This window comes from Sitophilus oryzae, unplaced genomic scaffold (assembly GCF_002938485.1).
Source record: "Sitophilus oryzae breed Bouriz unplaced genomic scaffold, Soryzae_2.0 scaffold_1902_pilon_pilon, whole genome shotgun sequence".
Taxonomy (NCBI): domain Eukaryota; kingdom Metazoa; phylum Arthropoda; class Insecta; order Coleoptera; family Curculionidae; genus Sitophilus; species Sitophilus oryzae.
In genome coordinates, this window is record NW_022146616.1 from 63,729 (window position 1) to 86,628 (window position 22,900).

A 22,900-nucleotide genomic window follows, 5' to 3' on the forward strand; every position below is an offset into this window, starting at 1 on the left:
CATAAATTAACAAATTACGAAAGAAAGCTCAACAACAAAATCTTGATATAAATCTTCTTTTGTTTTTATTTTTACCTTTTTACCTAAATTATCATGAAAAAAACTGATAGTTTTGGTTTAAATTTTAATGATCCTCTGATTTTTATTTTAAATGCTTTGAATGACTTAATTTGTAAAATTTAATGGCCCATCACATTTTCAATCACCTTATTAATCGGCTTTAATTGTAATATACGTTTACAATTCTCGTTAAATAATTTTGATTGCTATTATTGATTTGGTGATTAAAATGCTTACTTATTTTTTAACTGATATTTTTTGAAAAATATATTACCTGAGAGAAAAAAAAGCAGGAATTCCAATGAAAAATAAAAGAGAATAAGCATGTAGAATGAGAGGGAGGAAGCAGCGCACAATAGAACGCAATGGAAAACAATTGTAAACTCAGTTAACAACGACAAACAAAAAGTAAAGAGGCAACAAAGTAATAAGATTTTTGAATGTCCGGAGTGCGGAAGAGAGATAACTTCACGTATCGGGCTTTTTAGTCACGAAAAAGCTTATGAAAGAAAACGCTCTGCGTAACCATATTCTGATGCATGTCAAATACTCGTCAGCAATGGCAGTAGTAGTAGTAAGGAAAGTGTGTATCATAAATTAACAAATTATGAACCAAAGTCACTCCCAAGTTCTTGAAATGTTACTTCTTATTTGTAAAACATTCCACACTAAAATACCCAATTTGAACAATATAACAACAAGTCGAAGTATGTATTTGATAAGCACTTCTTACAAATTCGCCCGAAAAAATTTGGAATCAATGTAACCACCGCCTGAGGTAATTAGTTCAAATAGTTTAACAACAATACTTACCCTTGTACTATCTCTCCTCTCCTGTTGGGGTACAGCTCCGGGTGCTGTCCGTATCTCAGGTACACGACCAGCTGCTGTTCGGCCCTGGTGTCGAAGCTGAAGTAGGTCTGGTCGGTGAAGTTCTCCACGTGGAACAGCACCTTCACGAACGACGTTTCCGACATGAACGTTTGGGGCTGTTCGGTCTCGCCGCAGAACATGCCCGGCTCTTTGCGGTTGGACACGTCGGTTTTCGCGTTGCCATCTACGATCTGTAACAGGAAGAGAAGGGCGTTAGTGGTAAATTAGCATATATAGGGTGTTTTCAAAAATGGCGCAACCCTATAACTTCTTAATTTTTTCAGACAAGAAAACTAAATTTGGTATGTATGTATATGACGTAAATCGGAATTGATTGACGTATTCAATTAGTTTCGGTCACTTCCTCTTTCAGCGGAAATGACTACAAATTTTGATTTTTAATTGGTACCCTCAAGAGTTTTTTTACTATATTTGATAGAAAATGACAGTCTGAATATAATGACATATCATATGCCCATTTTAACATCTTTGCTTAAAAACAGTATTTTAAATTTTAATGTATTATGAACTAATCTACAGTATAACCCCGGATTGTCTTTACATGAGGAAATACTTTTTTATTATTGACATTTTGAGAAAAACGCATTCTTCATAAAAAAATTGCTTGTTCTAAAATGGTTAATTCCGTTTATACTTTTCCAAATTTCCATACGTTTTAGAGAAAATTAGAAAAAACATGAAAATACGTTTGAATTTTTTCTGAAGTCCTAAAAATAAAGAGGCGTTTCTATAGTAATATAATTTCGATTTCATTCTTTGATAGATGATTATCATAAAACATCCCCCTTTAGAACTTTATCTGTCATGTTATGTTAAGAAATGAAAATAAATAAAGCGCCTCTCGTGATTGTTCGCATACTAAAAAATTCAATTAATGCCTGTATATATTTTTAATATAAACTCACCGGCAAAAAAAACAGGCCATTAAAAACTAGTCCCAATTTCAAAGTTGGATTTCTCGCGAACCACTCATTAGATTTTGATGATTTTTTTTTAAATTGTAAATTAATTCTTTCTTAATGGATGCTACGTCAGACATTTTTATTCCGAATTTATTTTTTTAACAATAAGACGAAATTTTTTGCCCGAACTTTGTAACACCCTGTAGGGTGCAGTAGCTGTAGTAGCTATTGCTAAATCAAATCACATTGTAGCCTCATCTTTTGTGAGCATTTTGTTTTTTATCATGACATCATCTCTGTTTGTATTGGAGATACGCTACTTTAAAACAAACGCCTCGAAAAAAGCTTTAGTCCATTGTTCAATATTTCAATTCACATGTAAACGCGCAAACTGAAGACGTGCTCGCCGATGTCTTGGAAGTAGCTGGGGTCCTGTGGCAGACCTCCTTGCAGACAAGCTGTTTTCTTTTAGTCTTTGACGGATTGTTCTCTCACTGACTTGAGTTGTACGCACAGCTTGTAGCAGATGTTGATTCTGAAATGCTGTAATTCTACGATTTCGTAAAGTATTTAGGACAATAAAGCGGTCGTCAATTTCATTTGTCTTCTGTTTTCTTCCGGAACCCACTCGTCTCGAAATTTCCCGTTTCCAGGAATATACCGATTGAAATACCGATTCCAGGCCTCCTGGACTGTTGTTCGAGGTATACCCATAGTATCGGACACATAACGTTAACTTCGGCCATCCTCAGTTAAAGCTACAACATCCGTCACAGATAATGGCATTTTTTAATTAGACAGCCGTTGTTGTCATATTGCAAATACTCATAAATCCATTTTCGCCTATGTCGCCCTGATTACTTACACATAAAACTTTTTGCCTGTGAAGCATTTTTTCGAAACGTTCGTTTTAAAGCAGCGTATCTCCAATACAAACAGAGATAAAGTCGTGATTAAAAAAACAAAATGCTCACAAAAGATGAGGCTGCAATGTGATTTGATTCAACAATAGCTACTACGGCTGCTGCACCCTACAGGGTGTTACAAAGTTCGGGCAAAAAACATCGTCTTATTGTTGTGCCCTGTATATGCTCAAAACAAATTCGGAATAAAAATTTCTGACGAAGCATCCATTAAGAAGAAATTAATTTACAATTTAAAAAAATTATCAAAATCTAATGAGTGGTTCGCGAAAAATCCAACTTTGAAATTAGGACTAGTTTTTAGTGGCCCGTTTTTTTTTTTGCTGGTGAGTTTATTTTTTAAATTTACTAATAATTGTAAGTTAATATATTCCATTTAAATTGAATATATTACTTAACAATTAGGTAATTCAATTACAGATTTTAAATTTAACATATGTTAGAAAACAAGCTAACATTTAAAAAACACGAATTATTAAATTAAATTTCAATATACAAGGTGTTCCAGAAATAAGTTCAAGTATTTTAACTGGTAGTATATTTCGACCTCGGAAACACGCCTATGAGGTATTTTTTGCAAAAAAAAAATTTGAAAATTTGAAATTTTTGAAAAAAAATTCTGGAAATTTTTTTAGTTTTAAGTTAAAAAACATAGTTTCTTGATAATATGGCAGCATAGGTAGTATATTAAATTAACATGAAAGAAAATCCAGAAAAGAAAATCCAGTGCTTCTCAAAATTTAACCAAAAAAGCATTTTTTTTTAAATTTTCAAAGTAAAATAACTCGGTTATTTTGGACTTATTTGAATAAATTATTATAAACGTCAAATTTGTTGCTGTTGTTAAAGTATCACATTTTCCGATATTTATTATCACCCTTTCCGTAGCATTGAACTAAAACAGAAACATTTTAAAACAGAAAAATTACGTTAATTAAAATTCTATCAATAACAATCTCTCAAAGAATGAAATGGAAATTATATCCATAGAAACGCCTTTTGTTAACGCTAATAAATAATAACGTTAAATAAAACGCGTAATTATATTTTCATGTTTTTTTTAATTTCTCGAAAACGGTATAGAAATTTGAAAAAGTATAAACGAGATTAACTATTTTAGAAAAAGCAAAAAATTTTTTGAAGAATAAAATTTTCTCAAAATCTCAATAATAAAAAAAATCCTCTTGTCAAGACAATCCGGGGACATACTGTAGAATGCCATGGCTATGATAAAACCACTAATTTTTATCAAGCCTTGAAATTTTTTTTACAAAAAATACAATAATAATTTGGAATACAAAAAAAAAACATTGGCAATATTGGACCTTCTCGCATTAATGGGTCACTCTGTATATCGTTAGTCCATCTTTTCTATTTATGCTTAATATTCCTGTATTAAGGAAATATTCTTTACTTAAAACAATAAACAGAGAACTATTTTTAGCGCCCTGAAACTTGTTATCTTTAACTTTATTTAAAGATTGTTAAAACTCTATTTAATAACGAACTAAAATTTAATTGTTATAATCCCGGTGAATTCAAACTTAACCGAAATAAAATTCAATTTTATTTTAATATGTTATTATACCCTAGCAAAGTTTCAAGCTGCAGTGGATGCTCCAAAATTGACTCGTTTTCATAAAGTGGGTCATCGTAAAACTCATAAAGCGACTTAATTAATTTTTTTCTTTCAATGACTCTCTCAATTTTCTCCATCAGAATCCTCGAATAGCCGCAATTTTGTTTTCGTAATTTAAGTAAACAGTTTTGCATTATTGGGGCGTTTAATTTTTCGAGAGCAGGCTTTTCATACCGCTATATTAGACTTTAGAAATTGATTTTTGTAATTTAATAAAGGTAATTTTTTAAAAATTGTAAATAAAACAAGTTTCCTTTAGGGTAAAAACTACACTGACCGTCACTGAAACACGGACACCTTAAAATGTTCATGTAATTTAAAGTTGTTTTAAACAAACTGGCTAAATACCGCCGCGATCAGCGGTATAGACAATTGACAATTATACATATTTATTAACATTGAATACCGCCGAACAACGAGGTAACTTTTTCAAGTACGGCGGTAGTCGATCAATACCGCCAGCGGTATACTTAAAAAAAGCAGATATACCGCCGGTATTTTATGCAATTTTACGGTTTTTTTCCAAGGTAAGTTCCGCGATGAGGTTGTCAAAAGTAGGGTTGTCAAAATTAAACTACATTTTATTAAAAATGTTCATGTAATTTAAAGTTGCTTAAAACAAACTGGCTATTTACCGTCGCGGCGGGCGGTATAGACAATTGACGGTTATACATATTTATTAACATTGAATACCGCCGAACAACGAGGTAACTTTTTCAAGTACGGCGGTAGTCGATGAATACCGCCGGCGGTATACTTAAAAACAGATATACCGCCGGTATTTTATCCAATTTTATGTTTTTTTCCCAACGTAAATTAAATTACATTTTATTGAAAATGTTCATGCAATTTGAATTTGTTTTAAACAAACTAGCTAATTTACCGTCGCGGCCGGCGGTATAAACAATTGACGGTTATACATATTTATTAACATCGAATACCGAGGTAACATTTTCAAGTACGTCGGTTGTTGCTGAATACCGCCGCTTGGCGGTATACTTAAAGAACAGATATACCGCCGATATTTTATCAATTTTTATGTGCTATTCTTTTTACCCACCTAAGTTCCGCTATTAGGTACTGTTGTCAAAATTAAACTACCTTTTATTGCAAATCATCATGTAATTTAAAGTTGATTTAAACAAAGTGGCTAAATTACCGCCGCGACCGGCGGTATGTTTTTTCCATAACGAGGGGCCGTCCTCTGCCGGAAACACTGCGACCTGTGAAACCTATTGTGTTTGTCTCCTTTCTATATCTGCACCCAAACGGCCGGCGGTATAGACAATTGACGATTATACATATTTATTAACAATGAATACCGCTTAACAACGAGGTAACATTTTCAAGTACGTCGGTTGTTGCTGAATACCGCCGCTTGGCGGTATACTTATAAAAACAAACATACCGCCGATATTTTATCAAATTTGATTTGTTATTCTTTTTCCCAACGTAAGTTCTGCGATTAAGTACTGTTGTCAAAATAAAATTACATTTTATTGAATACAGCATACAAAACAGTAATGAATTGGCGGTCGGTAGATCTTAAATTAGGTTAATGTCTAGCTGTAAGCGTGTTTTGATTGCTTTGGTTTCACTCTTTTTTGTTTTAGTTCTTCTCTATTTGATAATAAAGCGCATCTGATTGCTTTGAACATTATGATTTTAAAATTGAATGAAAATTGAATTTTTTATTCCAAGAATATATTGTTGACACTTGTAATTGTATTGTCGTTGATATTTGATAATATTTATAAATAGTAGTAAGCATTGTTTATACTTATAAATATTATCAAATATTAACGACAGCTCAGTTCATGTTAAAAAATAAAAATGCAAAGATATTAGGTTGTTATAATTTCGGCGGTATTTGATGTTTAAAATACAGGATAGCCGTTGAAATGTGCTTTTGTCTGTTAGGTTAAGTGCATACCGCCGTCAACGACAAATTAATTCAATTTTCTACTGGCATTTACAGATATAGAAATATCATGCCGCCAAATGACGGTATTTTTTATAAACTAACCGCCGGCGATTGTTTAGCCTGTGTGTTATTTTAAATTATTTTATTTATTAATTTATGTTGTTTTATAAAAACAGGAATCTCGAAGAAAAAAATCTTTTGATTAATCAATAGGATGTAAATAAAATAACACAAAGTACCAAAACAATCGAGAAAAAAAGACATCAGAGTTAGCTTGGAAATGAAGAACACTGTCATTTTAAAATCAATAAACCACTTAACTTTTCAAGGGATATATTTTCTTTTAAATTACTGTTGGGTACCTAATTTTCTCAAAAAATAATATTTTTCAGCGTAAAGAAAAATATACAATCCATTTTAGCATCGTTTTTCCAAATATTTCCACTTTATTACTTTTCTTTTCACAGCGTATTTTTTCGAGGCAATTTTCAGACTAATCATAGTTATTACTATTTTCTCCAATTTCTATTTTATTGTCCGAGATAACAAACGGAGCGTTTTCTATAGAAAACCTCACAATGCGTCCGACGATCTTTTTGGAAGTTCCCTGGGCGCTTTTCATGCCTTTTCTTTATTGCCAGCCTTTATTTGCACTTGTAAATTGGAACAGCATTCTGAATTTAATTAAATAAATATTTTATTTCTATTAATTTATATTTGTTTGTCATTTTAAAAAATGCAGCAATGTATGTAGCAATTGTCTCACCACTTTCTTGTTTTCTCTGTCTGAATTTATACCTTTCTGCTATTTCAGATGGTCTGGGTTGTAAATAATTTCCATTAATTTAATTAAATAGCCGAAAGATGTTACGGCAGTATATAATACTATCTCCAGTGACTTACGCACCATTAAATCTTGGTACGATTCTAATCTCCTATGCCTCAACCTTTCAAAAACTAAAGTTTTGTCATATAAAAGTACTATACAACATTTTGTACTTAATAACACCACTATTGACGTCGTAGACTCTGTGAAATTCCTAGGACTTGTTGTAGACAACTCGTTAAAATCGGACTTGCACATCGAAGCTTTATCAAAGAAATTAAGCACTGCCTGTTTTGCGCTAAGATCAGTTTCTAAGGAACTTAACTCATCAACCTCTAAAATGGTCTATTATGCCCTTTTTGAGTCGCATCTTCGTTATGCCCTTCCATTCTGGTGTACTTGGTGCGCGACAAAATTTGATCGTATTTTCAAACTTCAAAAGAGAGCAGTTTGATACTTATTACTGATACTAAACAGTAGAACTCACTGCCAAAATTTCTTTAAAAATTTCAAAACACTGACTCTTCCTTCCTTATTAATTTTTGAATCCGTTTGCTTACTTCGCCAGCACATATCTGCTATTTCGGAAAGGCCTTCTCACAACTATCCACTTAGATATTTATCTGCGATATTTATCTGCCAACCCCGAGCTCAGAACTAGTTAAGGGCTCAATACTGTACAATGCCAAGAAAATGTACAATCATTTGCCTTTGAATATCAAGTCACTTTCATTCTTTCCCGCATTTCGCAAAGCTCTGAAATCATACTTACTGGAGAGAGCCCTATATGCGATAAACGACTTTTTTGTTGATGTTTAATCATGAACAATTTTGAATTTTATAATTTTGAACATCTCACACACAGGTCTAGGTTAGGTTAGGTTAGGATTAGATAGATTATTTAATATTTAATATTATATCAAATATATATACCAAACCAAACTCTTGATTTTATGATATATAACATGATTTTATCCATTTACAGTTTTCATTTTGTAAAATTTTCTTAATACTCCCTGTGTTCTCTGCCATTATTTTTATTATTTGTATATTTGTTTTTGTGCTTTTTTGTTTTGTGAATGCTTTGTTGATGAAGCTGTTTTGGCTTTTTGTACAATAAAGCGTTGTTTTTTTTTAAAGACATATCTTCTGGTAATACCGGACTACATACGTCAACCATCAACTCAAATGCTTCATCACCCACTACATTTATTAAAATTGCAGTTTTTAGATTTTCTTTCACTTTAATTACTTTAAAATATTGGCAGATTCTGGTGACATAAAAACTCCAATTACTTTCACCCACTCTGAATGCTTCTAATTTTCCAATGGACATTTTCTTCAAATTTAATTTCACTTAATCATTTCTTTATTAGTGATAATTATAATATTAAAATATATTACTGTTCTCACACATTTAAATGACACACACTTTTAACCCTACGAAGCACAGAGGAGTATTTCTGTCTTATATCTGGCCATAAGTCAAAAATTCAAACTTCAGAAAAAAAAGGAACTATTTATTTTTTGAGCAGCTAAATAATCAATTCACTAGACGTTCGTTATGATTTTGGAAGCCAAGTGTTACATTTTAATGCTAAAAAAGTGTCCACAGATTCACTAGGGCCGCGGACACAAGCACAATGGTTCAGATTCAAAAAAATCGACGCATAGAAGGCAAGAAAAAAATTTCGAAAATTTCAACAGTGATATTATTTTCAACAGATGATGGGTCCATTTATTCAAATTAATCGTGATCCACTTTTTAATCGTAATAAAAAAGCGTACAGGAATGTTGTTTTCGTTAGATTTTGTAGTTTAAATATATCAGTTATTTGCTGATAATGGTTTAGTGTTGCTAATATATTTTGGTTCTTAGTTCAGAGACTTGAAAATAAATTAAATTATAATGGATTTTGAAGACCAAGGTAAGTACTTTTTAAGAGAATTTTATTAACTTAAATATTTTTTATGAAGCGAGTAGTTACCACAAATATAGTAGAGCGTTTTTTTGAAAAAAATTAAACTTTGAAATGGCGTATCTTTAGAACTCCGCAGATCTCCGCTTTTGTATTTTATAATTTTTAAAAGGTATTATACCAAGTTTAATTTACCACAAGTATCTTACCCCAAGAGACCCCGAGGTAGATAATATATAAATTAGAATTTTAAATTGACCAATAGTTTGATTTTTGTTCCATAGATAATTTCTTAAATTATTATACTAATATTTTTTGGGTAACTCTGGAGTGGTAAAAGTATATCTATAGAGACTCACATGTTCCTCCCGTACTCTATTTCTTTTATTTTTAGGAACACTAAGCCGCAGATCAATATGTGAGAGGTTTTTGAAAATGGGTTTTAATAATAGGTCAGAAGTATTGATGAAATTATTTCACTTTTGTGTGATAATAATATTCCAAACATAATATCGAAAAAAAAGCAAATTGAAAATTTAATTATGAACTATCCAATTATACTTGGAGCAGTTATATTTCCAACAATTGTCTCTGGCTGAATAAAAATTTACTTCAAATGGAAGAGAATCAATCTTTTGATGACCCTGGCCCTTCAAGAAGATTTTTTATTTTCAGAATTGTCCAAGTCCCAAAAAAATAAAGAAACCAAAGGTATATATTGCCAAGGAATTAATTTATAATATCTTACAGAAAAAAACATGTTTTTTTTATTTACATAATGATGCAAATATTGCATTATTGCTTTTAATTAATGGCAAAGATTAAAAATCAATTTATTTCTAGGAATTAGAGATTCTTGTAAGAATCAGAGGTGTACCTCTGAAGTTCTGGCATATGCTACAGTTTCTAATTTAAGGAAGACACATAAAAATGAGACGGCAAAAGCAGTCCGAATATTATTGTCAGTCAGATAGTGAAGAGGAACTAGAAGAAAGTGGTGGTGAATCGTGTCATGAAGAAAATAAGTTTGAAGACTCCATTTAAGGCATATTGCAATTTATGTTTTTTTCTTTAATTTAGACCAGACAACCTAATGGGTATTCTTTTTTAGGTTCGAAGCATTTTTAAAAACCATGATTTTTGAATAAAATTCATAGAAAATCCCCCTTTTTTAATATTTTTATACTAAACAAACATAGTCTGAAATTTATTTTGTTTATTCTTTGGACTATGTTTGTCATGTTAATAGTTAATAAATCCGCCATTAAACCTAATAAGTCTAGAATTTGTAATAAAATTAAAAATATCCTATGCGTCACTTTTTGGCAATCTGAACCACTGTGGGACGTGCATATAGGATCAAATTATTGGAATATTTCTTGTTAGGAATGATAAAAGCCGTTTAATACCAATTAAAAGATATATCTTGACCTTTTGTCGAATTTTATCTCCTTGATGAGAAAAACGCAATTTTATTATTAACAATTAAGAAAATTAAATTAAAAATAATAGTTATTTTTTATACAAGACGATAAAATAGTATTTTATCGTTGACCGAAAAAATTAATTTCGGGAAACGATAATGCAATTTTATCGTCGTGTATAAAACAATACTTTTTTCCATAGAATTAGGTATTTCAAGGAATTTATTACGAGCAGAAAAAATATTGTGCTGGGTTGGCGTTGGTTTCTATATAATTTGACAAATAAATAAAGCTGTCTCTTTAGTTGTCAGTTTTAAGTCAATATTTTTTAATTCTCTTTCGTGTCGATTGAATTGAAGCCAAAAATGGCTCAAAACTAAATAAGTAAATTACCAACAGATATTCAGGCTGAGGCGACAAACGCCATATCCAAACTACTTCCATTTAAATCCCAAATAACTTATGAAAAGGAATACAAACATTTTCAAAAATAGAAGCAATTAAAAAACGTGAGAGAAGAAATAAAGTTTTTAACCTATCATCGCTGTTAAAGTCACCCTTGCGGTTAAAGTACTATTTTATCCACTATGTTTGATAGATATAAGACAATTTTAACAGTTGTTATGGAAAATAATTAATAAACTATTTATTTAATGCAATTTATTATTATATTTTATTAAATTTTATATCACTGATATTTCGAACTACCTACTACACCAAATTCAAAAATAAATGGTATAATAAGATAAATACAAAAGACCTATTTTTAAAAAAAATTACATCCTATAACTTTAAAACTATGTTTTTTAAAAACCCATGTCTATAGAAACTTTTTTCATATTTTTTGATGAGAAATCAAATAGTACTTATTTAGAATTTTGACCAATTAATGACACTAGAAAATTTTAAAGGTTTTTTTAAAAAATGTTGATTTAATTTAATAGAAAGTAGTCTAGACTACTGAACTTAAAAAAAAACAACTGCAAATGCTACTCTGTGTACATGGTCATTTTAATACGTAAAGCATAAGTGTCCTATAAAAGTTTTATGGTCTATAAAAGCACCATTTTAGTATTAATAGCTAATAATCGTTTAAAAGTGTGCGAGTAGGAACATAGTGCATAATTTATATGTTTCAGTAACGACAGTAATTTACAAGTTGTTCAAAGTTTAAAATAATTAGTATACATTATTAAAGGATATTTAACAATTCTTATGTGGTGTGTAAACATTAGTTCGTTGAACAATAAGTAGGGGTTGTACACAAAGAATCCCAATGGAAAAAGCGCAAATTTAAAAAGAGGCCGTATTCATTTCTAACAATAATAAAATCTTTAGCAATCCAAGTATGGAAGTTTCAACAATATGACAACTTTATACTTGACTGCACCCAACTAATTCACGGGTGAATGCTCGGCTCTAGTATACAGGGTGTTTCAAAAAATATGTGCTATCTCTCGTGGTGAGATTCCTCACTTAAAATTAAGATTTATTTTTCATTTCAACATAGGTCCGATTCTGCTTTGTTTCGTAGCTACAAGCTACAGGGCGTTAAAGTTTTAATAATCTATCGATTTATTATAATTTTCTTCTAAGTGCTTTTAGTAATTCAACTGAAATTTTGAGGGTAAAAGTTACTATAAGTGCTACATATTTTAATGACTAAAAAAGTGTCGATAAATTCAGGGATGTGCATTGTGCATATGGGTAATCACTGGAATATTTTTCAAAAAAAAACATGTGCGATATTGACTTTTTATCTTTTGATATCAAAATTGTGTAGGCCGTTTAATGCCAATTAAAAGTTATCTCTTGATATTTTGTCCAATTCTGCCTTCTTGATGAGATAAACGCAATTTTATTAATCACAATTATAAAACCTAATTTTAAAAAGCTTTAACATTCTGTAACTCTAAAACTATTTATTTCCATAACCATGTTTATGTTTATAGGAACTTTTTCTCATATTTTTTGATGAGGAATTAATGAGTACTTATTTAAATCTTTCGCAAGTTAATAATATTATTTTTTTTTACAGGTTGCTATTAGACTTGGGTCAAGGCAAATTAATAAAATTGCGTTTATCTCATCAAGGAGGCCGAAATCAGCAAAATATTAAGAAGAATTAAGAAATTTGTTAAGAAAATGTCCATTTTGAATAATAAGTTTAAAAAATTAAAAAGCTCTAAAAACAAACATGTCTTCCAGAGAGACATAAACATAGTAGAGAATCTTTCTTCGCAGACTTTTGATAAACAAGAGCTCAGTTTATTAAACAAAGGTTTAAAGTTTGCATTGCCCAACTCTGGTAGCGCTTTGGAGGAAATCGTCGTGGCTAGTTTAAATTTCTTAGTTTTCCACTTTCCAAAGAAAGATATGAAATAGAAAGAGATTACATTAGGAATGTAGCTGAGTGTAATGGATATTCTCCTTCACTAGTTGAAAAAATAATTAGAAAACGTAGGTATAGGTTAATGATTTCTGAAAATTCGACTTTTCAAGTGGAGAAAGATACGTCAAAATATTTTTCAATGCCGTTTGATAGACAGTTATCCCGTGGTCTAAAAGGAATTTTTACAACAATTATTAGGTAATCCAAAGGATAAAACACCTCTACTGGAAAGGTCGGGTATTTATGAGATTTCTTGTAAAGATTGTAATCAGAAATATGTTGGGCAAACTAGAAGATCAATATTAACTAGATTTAAAGAACATTTAGCTCAGATAAGATATGGTAGACCTGATAAATCTGGCGTTGCCGAACATATTGTTGATAAAGAACATTGTATAGATCTTAATAGTTTAAAATTAATTAAACAAGTCTCAAATTACAGGCAATTAGATGCATATGAAAGCATCAGAATTAATAAATGTAAAGATAGTATGAACAGAGACAACGGTCCAATTCCTTCAAGTTCTTTGTTCCTACTACTCTAGTGGCGGAAATCTAACTGTTACGCTCGGTGGGTTCTGACTCGGTTGACTAGATCTTGCCAGGCCCACTCTGTGCCCACTAAGCGAGTATATAAACGCTCCAATTGTAGATTGTATTTTAGTTTATAATCATCTGCTGATGATGCTAACATGGTTAGCGAAACGCGCGTCCAGTGTAAAAGTAAAAGTGTTTTAGTGTATTGTGGTAATTTAGTGTTTTATTTTGCTGTGTAACACCAAAGGTTCCAACCCTCAACTGTAATAAAATATTAAAAGACAACTTTTAATCGGTATTAAACTGCAAACAAGAAAATAAAAGTCAGTGGCGTACATGGTTTTTTTAGAAAAGTATTCCAGTGATAACCCATATGCACGTCCCTGGTGAATATGTCGACACTTTTTTAGCTTTAAAATATGTCGCATTTATACTAACTTTTACCCTCAAAATTTCATTCGAAACGCTATAAGTACTGGGGAGAAAATTGTAATAAATCGAAAAATTATTAAGACTTTAACACCCTGTAGCTACGAAACAAAACAGAATCGGACCTATGTTGATATGAAAAATAAATCTTCCCACGAGAGATGGCACATCTTTTTTGAAACACCCTGTATTAAGCTCAGTAGGTTTTAGGACTTAGATTACTTCACACTCAACTTAATAAAGACAATGGAAGTCCAAAATTCTTTTAGTTTTAAGTTTTTCTACTTGCAAAGACAATCCGGGACATACTGTATATAAAAATCCATATGCATAGTATTAGAAGCCTGCACATATCGCACTAAATATCTCACAAAACCCTGGACATCAGGTAAATAAGAATTAATCTGTTAGTTTATTTCTTTTCAAATATTACAGTGAATAATTTCTATACCCTTACCTGCATGAAACCACCTTCACAGTGACTGCCATTCAACAAAGTGCCCACTTTGAACTTGTTGAACTTTATCCTGAGGATCCAGTCTTTGGGCGTGCCCCGAAACGACCTGAACCTGTACCAACATGTCATCTGTTTCCCGAAGTTGTCATCTGTCACCTCTGGACTGGTGACATCTTCGTACACGTCCACAGTCTTGTTGCAATGGTCCTTCTTCAAATCAGCTGAAAAAAAAAGAGAAAAGAATGTTTAGAAATTTTGACACAACAGAGAAATAATTAGTAATATAGGAATGTTTATTACAGTTGTTACTTTATGTTTACATTTAACAAAAATTACAACAATTTGTTCAGGAATGAAGTTAACTTAGGTTTTTAATTGTTTAATAATTTAATGTTAGTTCTTTTAAAAATTTAATTACTTAGGTACATTTAAAAGTTATTTAAAGTATTATGTTTAGCTTTTTATAAAAACTTGTAAAACTCTTTTACGTTTAATTTAATTTTCTTAAAAAAACTGAGAAGAACAGTCACGACTTTATTTATGACGCTGTTCTAATTCTAATTTCACAAATCACAATTCTAATTCTAATTTCACAAATCGAACGAGTTTCTATAGACTCTTTCTCTCGAAAAAAAAACGTTCCAGAAGTTTTCCAATAAAATTTAAATGGACGCAACGGCTTCCAGCTTTAATTCTGACTCTGCCAGAGTAGGACGAAAAAAGAGAGAATGATGAGAGGAGAGAGAGAGAGAGAAAGGGACATGAGGGCGCTGCGAGAGGGATTTTTAAGGAAATGCGCGAATAAATGGCGAGAAAAATAACGTTTCGCGACGTGGCGTCACGTTTCCGGTTACGGTGGGGGAAAGAAATAAACTGTAAACGGTGACATACGAACAGGTTTACTGTTTTGACTTAAAAATGTATTAGGAACATATGGGCTCTGCTACCAGGGAGCGACAAAAAATAATTTGTTAGACTTACGGGTACATACTAACCAGCGACCTTCTTTTAGTCCAGGAAACAGTGAAGATTTTTCGTACTTATTTTTCCAGCGAACAAACACCGATAGAATTATTCTATCGGTAGATCTTATTCTAAGCAAATTTTATATACAGGGTGGTCCGAACTGTATTCCGGAAACTTCTCTAAAATAACTTAAAGTGTACGTAGTGATATTATTTTTTTGAGTTTTAGTTTGTTTAATCTAAATTGTAAAGAGCCGTTTAATAACATATTTTGTCTTTTTATAAGTTATAAATCACAACAAAATTTGAACACCATTGAAAACCGTTCTCTAGAAAACGTAAGTAACTTTCACCGATCAACGTATCCTGTATGGCCAAGAAAAGTTGAACCAATAATCCTAAACGCTTTTCTTCATTTGAAAAATTTTTATTTACAATTTTTGTTTATTTTAATTTACAAAGATTGGATGTGACACAATTTCACATTTCTGAGAGCAACGACGATTGAACTTGTTTCCATGGCTAACTAAGTGAAATTAATCAAGAAAGATAAGAATTGGCTATAACTCAGTAATTTTGTGAAAGAAACATATTATAGCTTATATTGCTAAAAAGCTCAAAAAATGGCGCTTTTTATGAAGTCACAGCCAACTATGGTTTCCATTTAAAAAAACATATGTTTGTGTCATATGTCAAAAAGGACAGGTTTTACAAAAAATCGGAGAACACAAACTCATTAGGAATATGATTATCTACAACTTTTATCTGAACACTTTTTGTCTAAAATAGATTGTAATGGAATTAGGGACAATTTTTAAAATAGCCAAAATTTGTTTTTTTCGAAATATCTAGTAAGCCATGAACTTTTTCAAAAATCTGAAAGGCGCATATTTATGACCCCACAAAACTGCAATTCTTTCCCCATTTAACCGACTCTCTATCTCCAGTAGTTTCCGAGATGCCCATAGGGAACATCGTAGGAAACTCACCCTGTATATTACTTAATTTTATTAGTATTTTTGTTTCTTTAAATATTTTGATTAAAAGAAAATATGTAAAAGAGGGCAACGCTGTGCCGGTCAAGCTCAATCACGTGACTAAAAGTTTTTTGATATGAACCATATTTACTTGATTTCTTTTCTCAGTAAAGTAAAATGTTATGTCGCTTTTTATAAATGCAGTCATATTAAAAAAGTTTCAAAAATTACACTGAAAGCTTGTATTCGCCCTTAACGATTTGCTGTCAATCACCGATAATCATTTTCCATTTTGCTTTACAAAACCCTGTTAAAACTTGTTTGTAAACGTTTTTCCCTGCGCTAAAGCAAATTGTCTATTCCTGTTTGCTCATATTCGGTCAAATATTCGGCTGGCCACTGTTTGCTGACAGATCTACATAAAGCCAATCGAATATTCAACATTAATGAAGCGCCCAACAATGCGGCGCATCCAGACATTCGCAATCCCAAGCGTTTAGAGATGGAAGAGATTAAAGCATTTTAAAGTGACTGACTCACTGATTAATCACGATCCTGCTCAAAGCACTCAACGTAAGAAGCTCAATTTTGGCATACAGGTTGACTCTAGGGTGTAAAGGTTCGATAAGAAGGGATTTTTCGGAATTCCAGTTCCAGGGGGGTAAAACTACCCCTCAAATATTACAATATTTTTTTAAACGGTCAAGTTTCCGAAAAAACGCTTAAAAGTTTTTTAAAAAATGTATACAGGGTGTTTCGAAAAATCTGGTCATTGATTAATCACGATCCTGCTTAAAGCGCTTGACGTAAAAAGCTGATTTTTGGAAAACGGATTGACTTTAGCGTGTCGAGGTTCGATAAGAAGGGATTTTTCGAAACTGAAATCCTGAGGGGGTGAAACCACCCCTCAAATATTAGAATATTTTTTATTTAAAAACCGGTGAGTTTTTCGGAAAAACTCTTAAACACGTATATTTTATTTTAAATATTTTAAGATTTTTTAAAGATTTATACAGGGTGTTTTATACAATATAACCATTGAGTAATCACGATTCTGCTTAAACTGCTTGACGTTTAAAGCTGATTTTTGACAAACGGATTGGCTGTGGGGTGTAGAGGTTCGATAAGGAGGGATTTCTCGAATCTCAAATTCCAAGAGGGTGAAAACGCCCCTCAAATATTACAATATTTGTTATTTAAAAAACGGTTTGTCTTTCGGGAAAACGCTTGCACACGCATAATTTATTTCGTATTTTTAAATATTTTGAAATTTTTGAAAAAATCATACAGGGTGTTTCAAAAAGTTGGATAATTGATTAACCACGATTCTGCTTAAACTGCTTGACGTAAAAAGCTTATTTTAGGCAAACGGATTTATCGAAAGTCAAGATGAAAAACAAAATAGATCCTCAAATAATACCAAGTTATATAATACTATCGCCATATTGTTTTTTCTCATGCTGATATAAATGTGTGAAAATTTTATCCAGTTTGTATGTTAATGGAAATTCTTGCTTTCCTTTATCTTCACCATTACAAATGATTAATTCGACGCGAACGAAGTCGCGGGTACACGCTAGTAGTATATAAAACAAAATAAGTCAAATAAACAATTGTTACTCAGTAAAAGAGTTCCTTAATTAGTAAATTTTAACAGTACAAAAATTATAATCAAAGAACCCATAGTCTCTAAAGGAAAAATACAGCGGCGTAACGTGGCCTCAATACAAGGGGATGTAATAAGCAGAGCTGCAAGTTCACAGAAAACTTCTCTTTTTGACTTGAATTATTTGATTTTAAGTCTTTATTCCGAAATAGAAAAAGATTTAAGTCATTAAAAAAAATTAAGTCTTTTAAAAGATTTAGGTAAGTCTTTTTAGCAAAATAAAACACTAAATCACCACAATACGCCAAAACACTTTTACTTTTACACAGGACGCGCGTTTCGCTAACCATGTTAGCATCATCAGCAGATGATTAAAACTAAACTACAATCTACAATTTGGGCGTTGATATACTCGCTCAGTAGGCACCAAGTGGGCGTGGCAAGATCTAGCCAACCGAGTCATAGCCCACCGAGCGTAACAGTTAGATTTCCGCGACTAGAGTAGTAAGAACAAAGAACTTGAAGGAATTGGACCGTTGTCTCTGTTCATACTATCTTTACATTTATTAATTCTGATGCTTTCATATGCATCTAATTGCCTGTAATTTGAGACTTGTTTAATTAATATGTTGGCCAAACTAGAAGATCAATTTTAACTAGATTTAAAGAACATTTAGCTCAGATAAGATATGGTAGACCGGATAAATCTTGCGCTGCTGAACATATTGTTGATAAAGAACATTGTATAAGTCTTAATAATTTAAAATTAATGTTTTTACATGGTTTAAAATATATTTTTCTTATAATATTTAAGAATAGACTGTTGAAATTACAAAAGTATACATTTTTTTGGTATTCGCTGGCTGTCGGTGGCAACAGTCGACTATAATAATTATATGGCAGACATAGGCAGTCTTCTTCGCAGTTGCTTGGCAGTAAAATAATATTTTTACAATACATTTAAATTTTTTACCCAAGTGAGACACGCCTCGGGTATTTTACACGCCTAGTCAGAGAACAATAATACTGGATTTTAATGGATACTGGATTTTATTGGTTTTAAAATACAATTTAAAATAAAATAAATAAATATACAAACAATCTACAATTTCAGTATTAATATACCAGTTTACGATACAAAAACTAAATTTAAACCATCTTTTTTAAGGTATGTTTTTAAAACAAATTCAATTCGAGTATTTTACAAACAATATTCGTCCATATATCGACATTAAAAAGCTTTTTACGCTAAAAATAGTAATAAAATTATGTTCAGCTAATGGATTTCGAGGGTAATGAAATTTTGTAAATTCGACGCTATGTTTTTCGTAATATATTTAATAGAGTAATTTGTTATGTTGCCAGAGTTCATTTTTGATGTTTTTTTTTTATTTGAAAACCGTACATCTAAATCCAATTTTCTTTTTATAAAAAATATATACAATATGAAAAGCACTTATACAATACTAGCGTGTACCCACGACTTCGTTCCCGTCGAGTTAGTCATTTGTAATTATGATGATAAAGCAAAGCAAGCATTTCCATTAACATAAAAACTGGATAAAATTTTCTCACATTTATGTCAGCATGAGAAAAAACAATATGGCGATATTATTATATAACTTGGTAATATTTGAGGGGTAGTTTCATCTCGTTGGAATTTGACTTTCGAAAAATCCCTTTGCCAAAAATAAGCTTTTTACGTCAAGCAGTTTAAGCAGAATCGTGGTTAACCAATTACCCAACTTTTTTGAACACCATGTATGATTTTTTAAAAAATTTCAAAATATGTCAAAAAACAAAATAAATTATGCGTATCCAAACGTTTTCCCGAAAGACTAACCGTTTTTGAAATAACAAATATTCTAATATTTGAGGGGCGTTTTCACCCTCTTGGAATTTGAGATTCGAGAAATCCCTTCTTATCGAACCTCTATACCCTAAAGTCAATCCGTTTTCCAAAAATCAGCTTTATAAGTCAAGCGCTTTAAGCAGGATCGTGATTAATCAATGACCATATTTTTCGAAACACCCTGTATACATTCTTAGTGAGGAGGACATCTCCTCAAAAATACAGGAAGTCAGAGATGCAATTCACGGCTGGTGCACACTGGAACAATTAAGTGTAAACCCACAGAAAACCGTGATCATACCATTCACCAGAAGAAGGAAAACAGACAAACTGAAACCGCCCATTCTTCTTGGTGAGACAATTCCGTTTGCGGAGGAGGTTAAGTATCTAGGATTAAACCTGGACAAAAAAACTTAGCTGGACCTCTCATCTGGAAAAAACATCAAAAAAGGCTTGCTATGCTCTATGGGCATGCCGCCGAATTTGTGGTAGAAACTGGGGATTAAACCCCAAAAATATGTACTGGCTATACGTGACGGCCATCAGACCTATTATCACGTATGGTGCAGTTGCCTGGTGGCAGAAAGCTAACCAAACAACGGCAAAGAATAAATTGTCGAAACTACAACGACAAGCATGCTTAGCGGTGACTGGTGCCTTCCATTCCACGCCGTCAAAAGCTATGGAAACCCTACTCGACCTACCTCCTCTTCAAATTCTTTTGGAAAGAGAGGCGAGATGGGCTACATATAGGTTTCTAAATATAGCACGAGGAAGCCAAGGAACAATCATGTTCATACAAAACCGGCTAGTAGAAGAACTACAGTCGGATGAGTTTCTGGGAATGGTCTCGGATCTCACACCACCAATCCAACTCTTGACGTGCACCTACAACGTCCTGTTTCCGAATAGGGACGAATGGGATAAGCCGAGAAACGGCTTATTACTTGCGGAAATGTGTTGGTACACGGACGGATCCAAAAACGATAAAGGATCTGGCGCAGGAATTTACTGCAGCAGTCCAAAGACTGAGATCTACCACAGTCTTGGAAAACACACCACTATTTTCCAAGCTGAGCTATATGCTATCGAAACCTGTGTGCAACTGCTGGTAGAACAGCAATACACCGGGAAAACAATATGCATAATTTCGGATAGTCAAGCCGCGCTGAAAGCACTTGAGGCAACGAAAAGCACTAGTCTATGACGATTCTTCATTAGAGATAGCAACAAAGTGTCGCTAATATGGATACCGGGACATGTCGGCCTAGAGGGAAATGAACGTGCTGATTCCCTCGCTAAAATTGGTGCAGGCTCGCCATTCGTGGGCCCAGAACCGACACTTAGCGTTCCTAAAAATCTCGCAAGAGACAGGCTCTGTGAATTGGTTAGGGGTGCGACGTTCCGGGACTGGAATGACAGTCCCGGAATAGAACATTCCAAGAAAATCCTTGCAGGGCCATCCAAACATAGAACAGGAGAACTCCTAAAGACCGGTAGGAATGGAGCGCGTACGCTCACTGCAGTGTACACGGGCCACTGCCGGCTGAGATCTCACCTACAGAGGATGGGACTGATGGAAGACGCCGAATGCCGACTCTGTATGGAAGATGACGAAACAATGAAGCACGTTATGTGTACCTGCCCCGCTGGGGGCAGGACCAGGTTTGAGATGTTTGGCAAACCGATGCTAGACCTATCAGACCTAGGAGACATATCGCCCTCAGACATAACGGCCTATATTAAGAGGCTGGGTCTTGAGGGTGAACTTTGATGCTCCTGTATATTAGAGCTTGTAGAAACTGAGCCACAATAGGCCCTCGCGGCCGCAGTGGAGGGTCCCATGGGACCCTCCTCTGCGTCAATACACTCTTAGTCAATACAATACACTCTTAAAAAATCTTAAAATATGTAAAAAAACAAAATAAAATATACGTGTTTAAGCGTTTTTTCGGAAACTTGACCGTTTTTTAAATAAAAATTATTGTAATATTTGAAGGGTGGTTTCACCCCCTTGGAACTGTAATTTCGAAAAATCCCTTCTTATCGAAACTCTACACCCTAGAATCAACCTGTATGCCAAAATTGAGCTTCTTACGTTGAGTGGTTTGAGCAGGATCGTGATTAATCAGTGAGTCAGTCACTTAACGATTTAAAAAAAATATTGAGTCTTAAATTAGTGCAAATATTTTCAGGGCTGGTAGATCTTGATAAAAGTACGAAATTTTAAAGTACGAAACGAATCATTTTTCCTCTTAACAGTTCTTCAAATGAATCCAAAATAACTGAGTAATTTTACTTTAAAGTTTTCCAAAAAAAATATTTTTTGCTTAAATTTTGAGGACCACTGAATCTTTTCTGAATTTTCTTTCTTGTAATAGTACAAGAGCTAGCAACGTCGGGAAAACAAGTATTTTAAGAAAGCTAGCTCTTTAATATATCGTTTACTATGCTCCCTGGAACAGCATGCGGCCCGTCTGGCTGCCGGTAAACGTTGAATTTCCTACTGCGCATTGAAAGAAGATCTTATATTTTTATTAGTCCTTTAAATTCTAGTATTGAATATAAACCAACCTAGTCTCCATAGATCAGCGCGTAGAGGTTCCGCCTATCAAGTGAGGATTCAGAGTTCGAGAGCGGGGCATAGCAAAAACTATTTTATTTTCGTTTATATTCTGATAGTTAAGAGACTAACTTAGACTATAAGACTCTATTTTCTATGTCTACTTTAACTGCAGGCAATTAGTAATTATTAATATGAAATTGTTCTCTGGTTTTAAGTAAAGTTATTTGTTATCTTTTAAGCGATAAATGTTATACTAATTAAATTTTAAACGAGACAACTCAGTATCAGATAAAAACTTCTAAATTACCCTTCGCGCACTAGAGAATATTTAATTAAAACCTTTTTTTTTGTTGAATAATTCTATTTATAGCAATAAAATCCCACGTTTTAAGAGATTAAACTTTATCTCGCTCATTTAAACGAGCTTTAAAATCATTTAGGTATAAATTTAATTTTATTTCGTCATTAAAACCCACGCAGCAAAGTTAAAATTATTAATTTAATTTATATCAAAGTTAACTTTTTAACGAATGTGTCTAAAAATAACAGTAATCTGCAAATCAAAGCCTATATTAAATATGTAATCGTTCGAATAGAATTAATGTGTT

General features: G+C 32.5%; 1 protein-coding gene across 1 annotated transcript in view; it reads right to left on the reverse strand.

Moving 5' to 3' along the window:
• LOC115883448 (tolloid-like protein 1) overlaps window positions 1-22,900 on the reverse strand; it is a 129,421-nt gene that overhangs the window by 43,907 nt on the left and 62,614 nt on the right. Inside the window, exons 4-5 of the mRNA XM_030901814.1 lie at window positions 14,327-14,547; window positions 874-1,124 (exon numbers count right to left, since the gene is read on the reverse strand). Coding sequence (XP_030757674.1) covers window positions 874-1,124; window positions 14,327-14,547 — 472 coding nt within the window. The remainder of the gene's footprint in view (window positions 1-873; window positions 1,125-14,326; window positions 14,548-22,900) is intronic.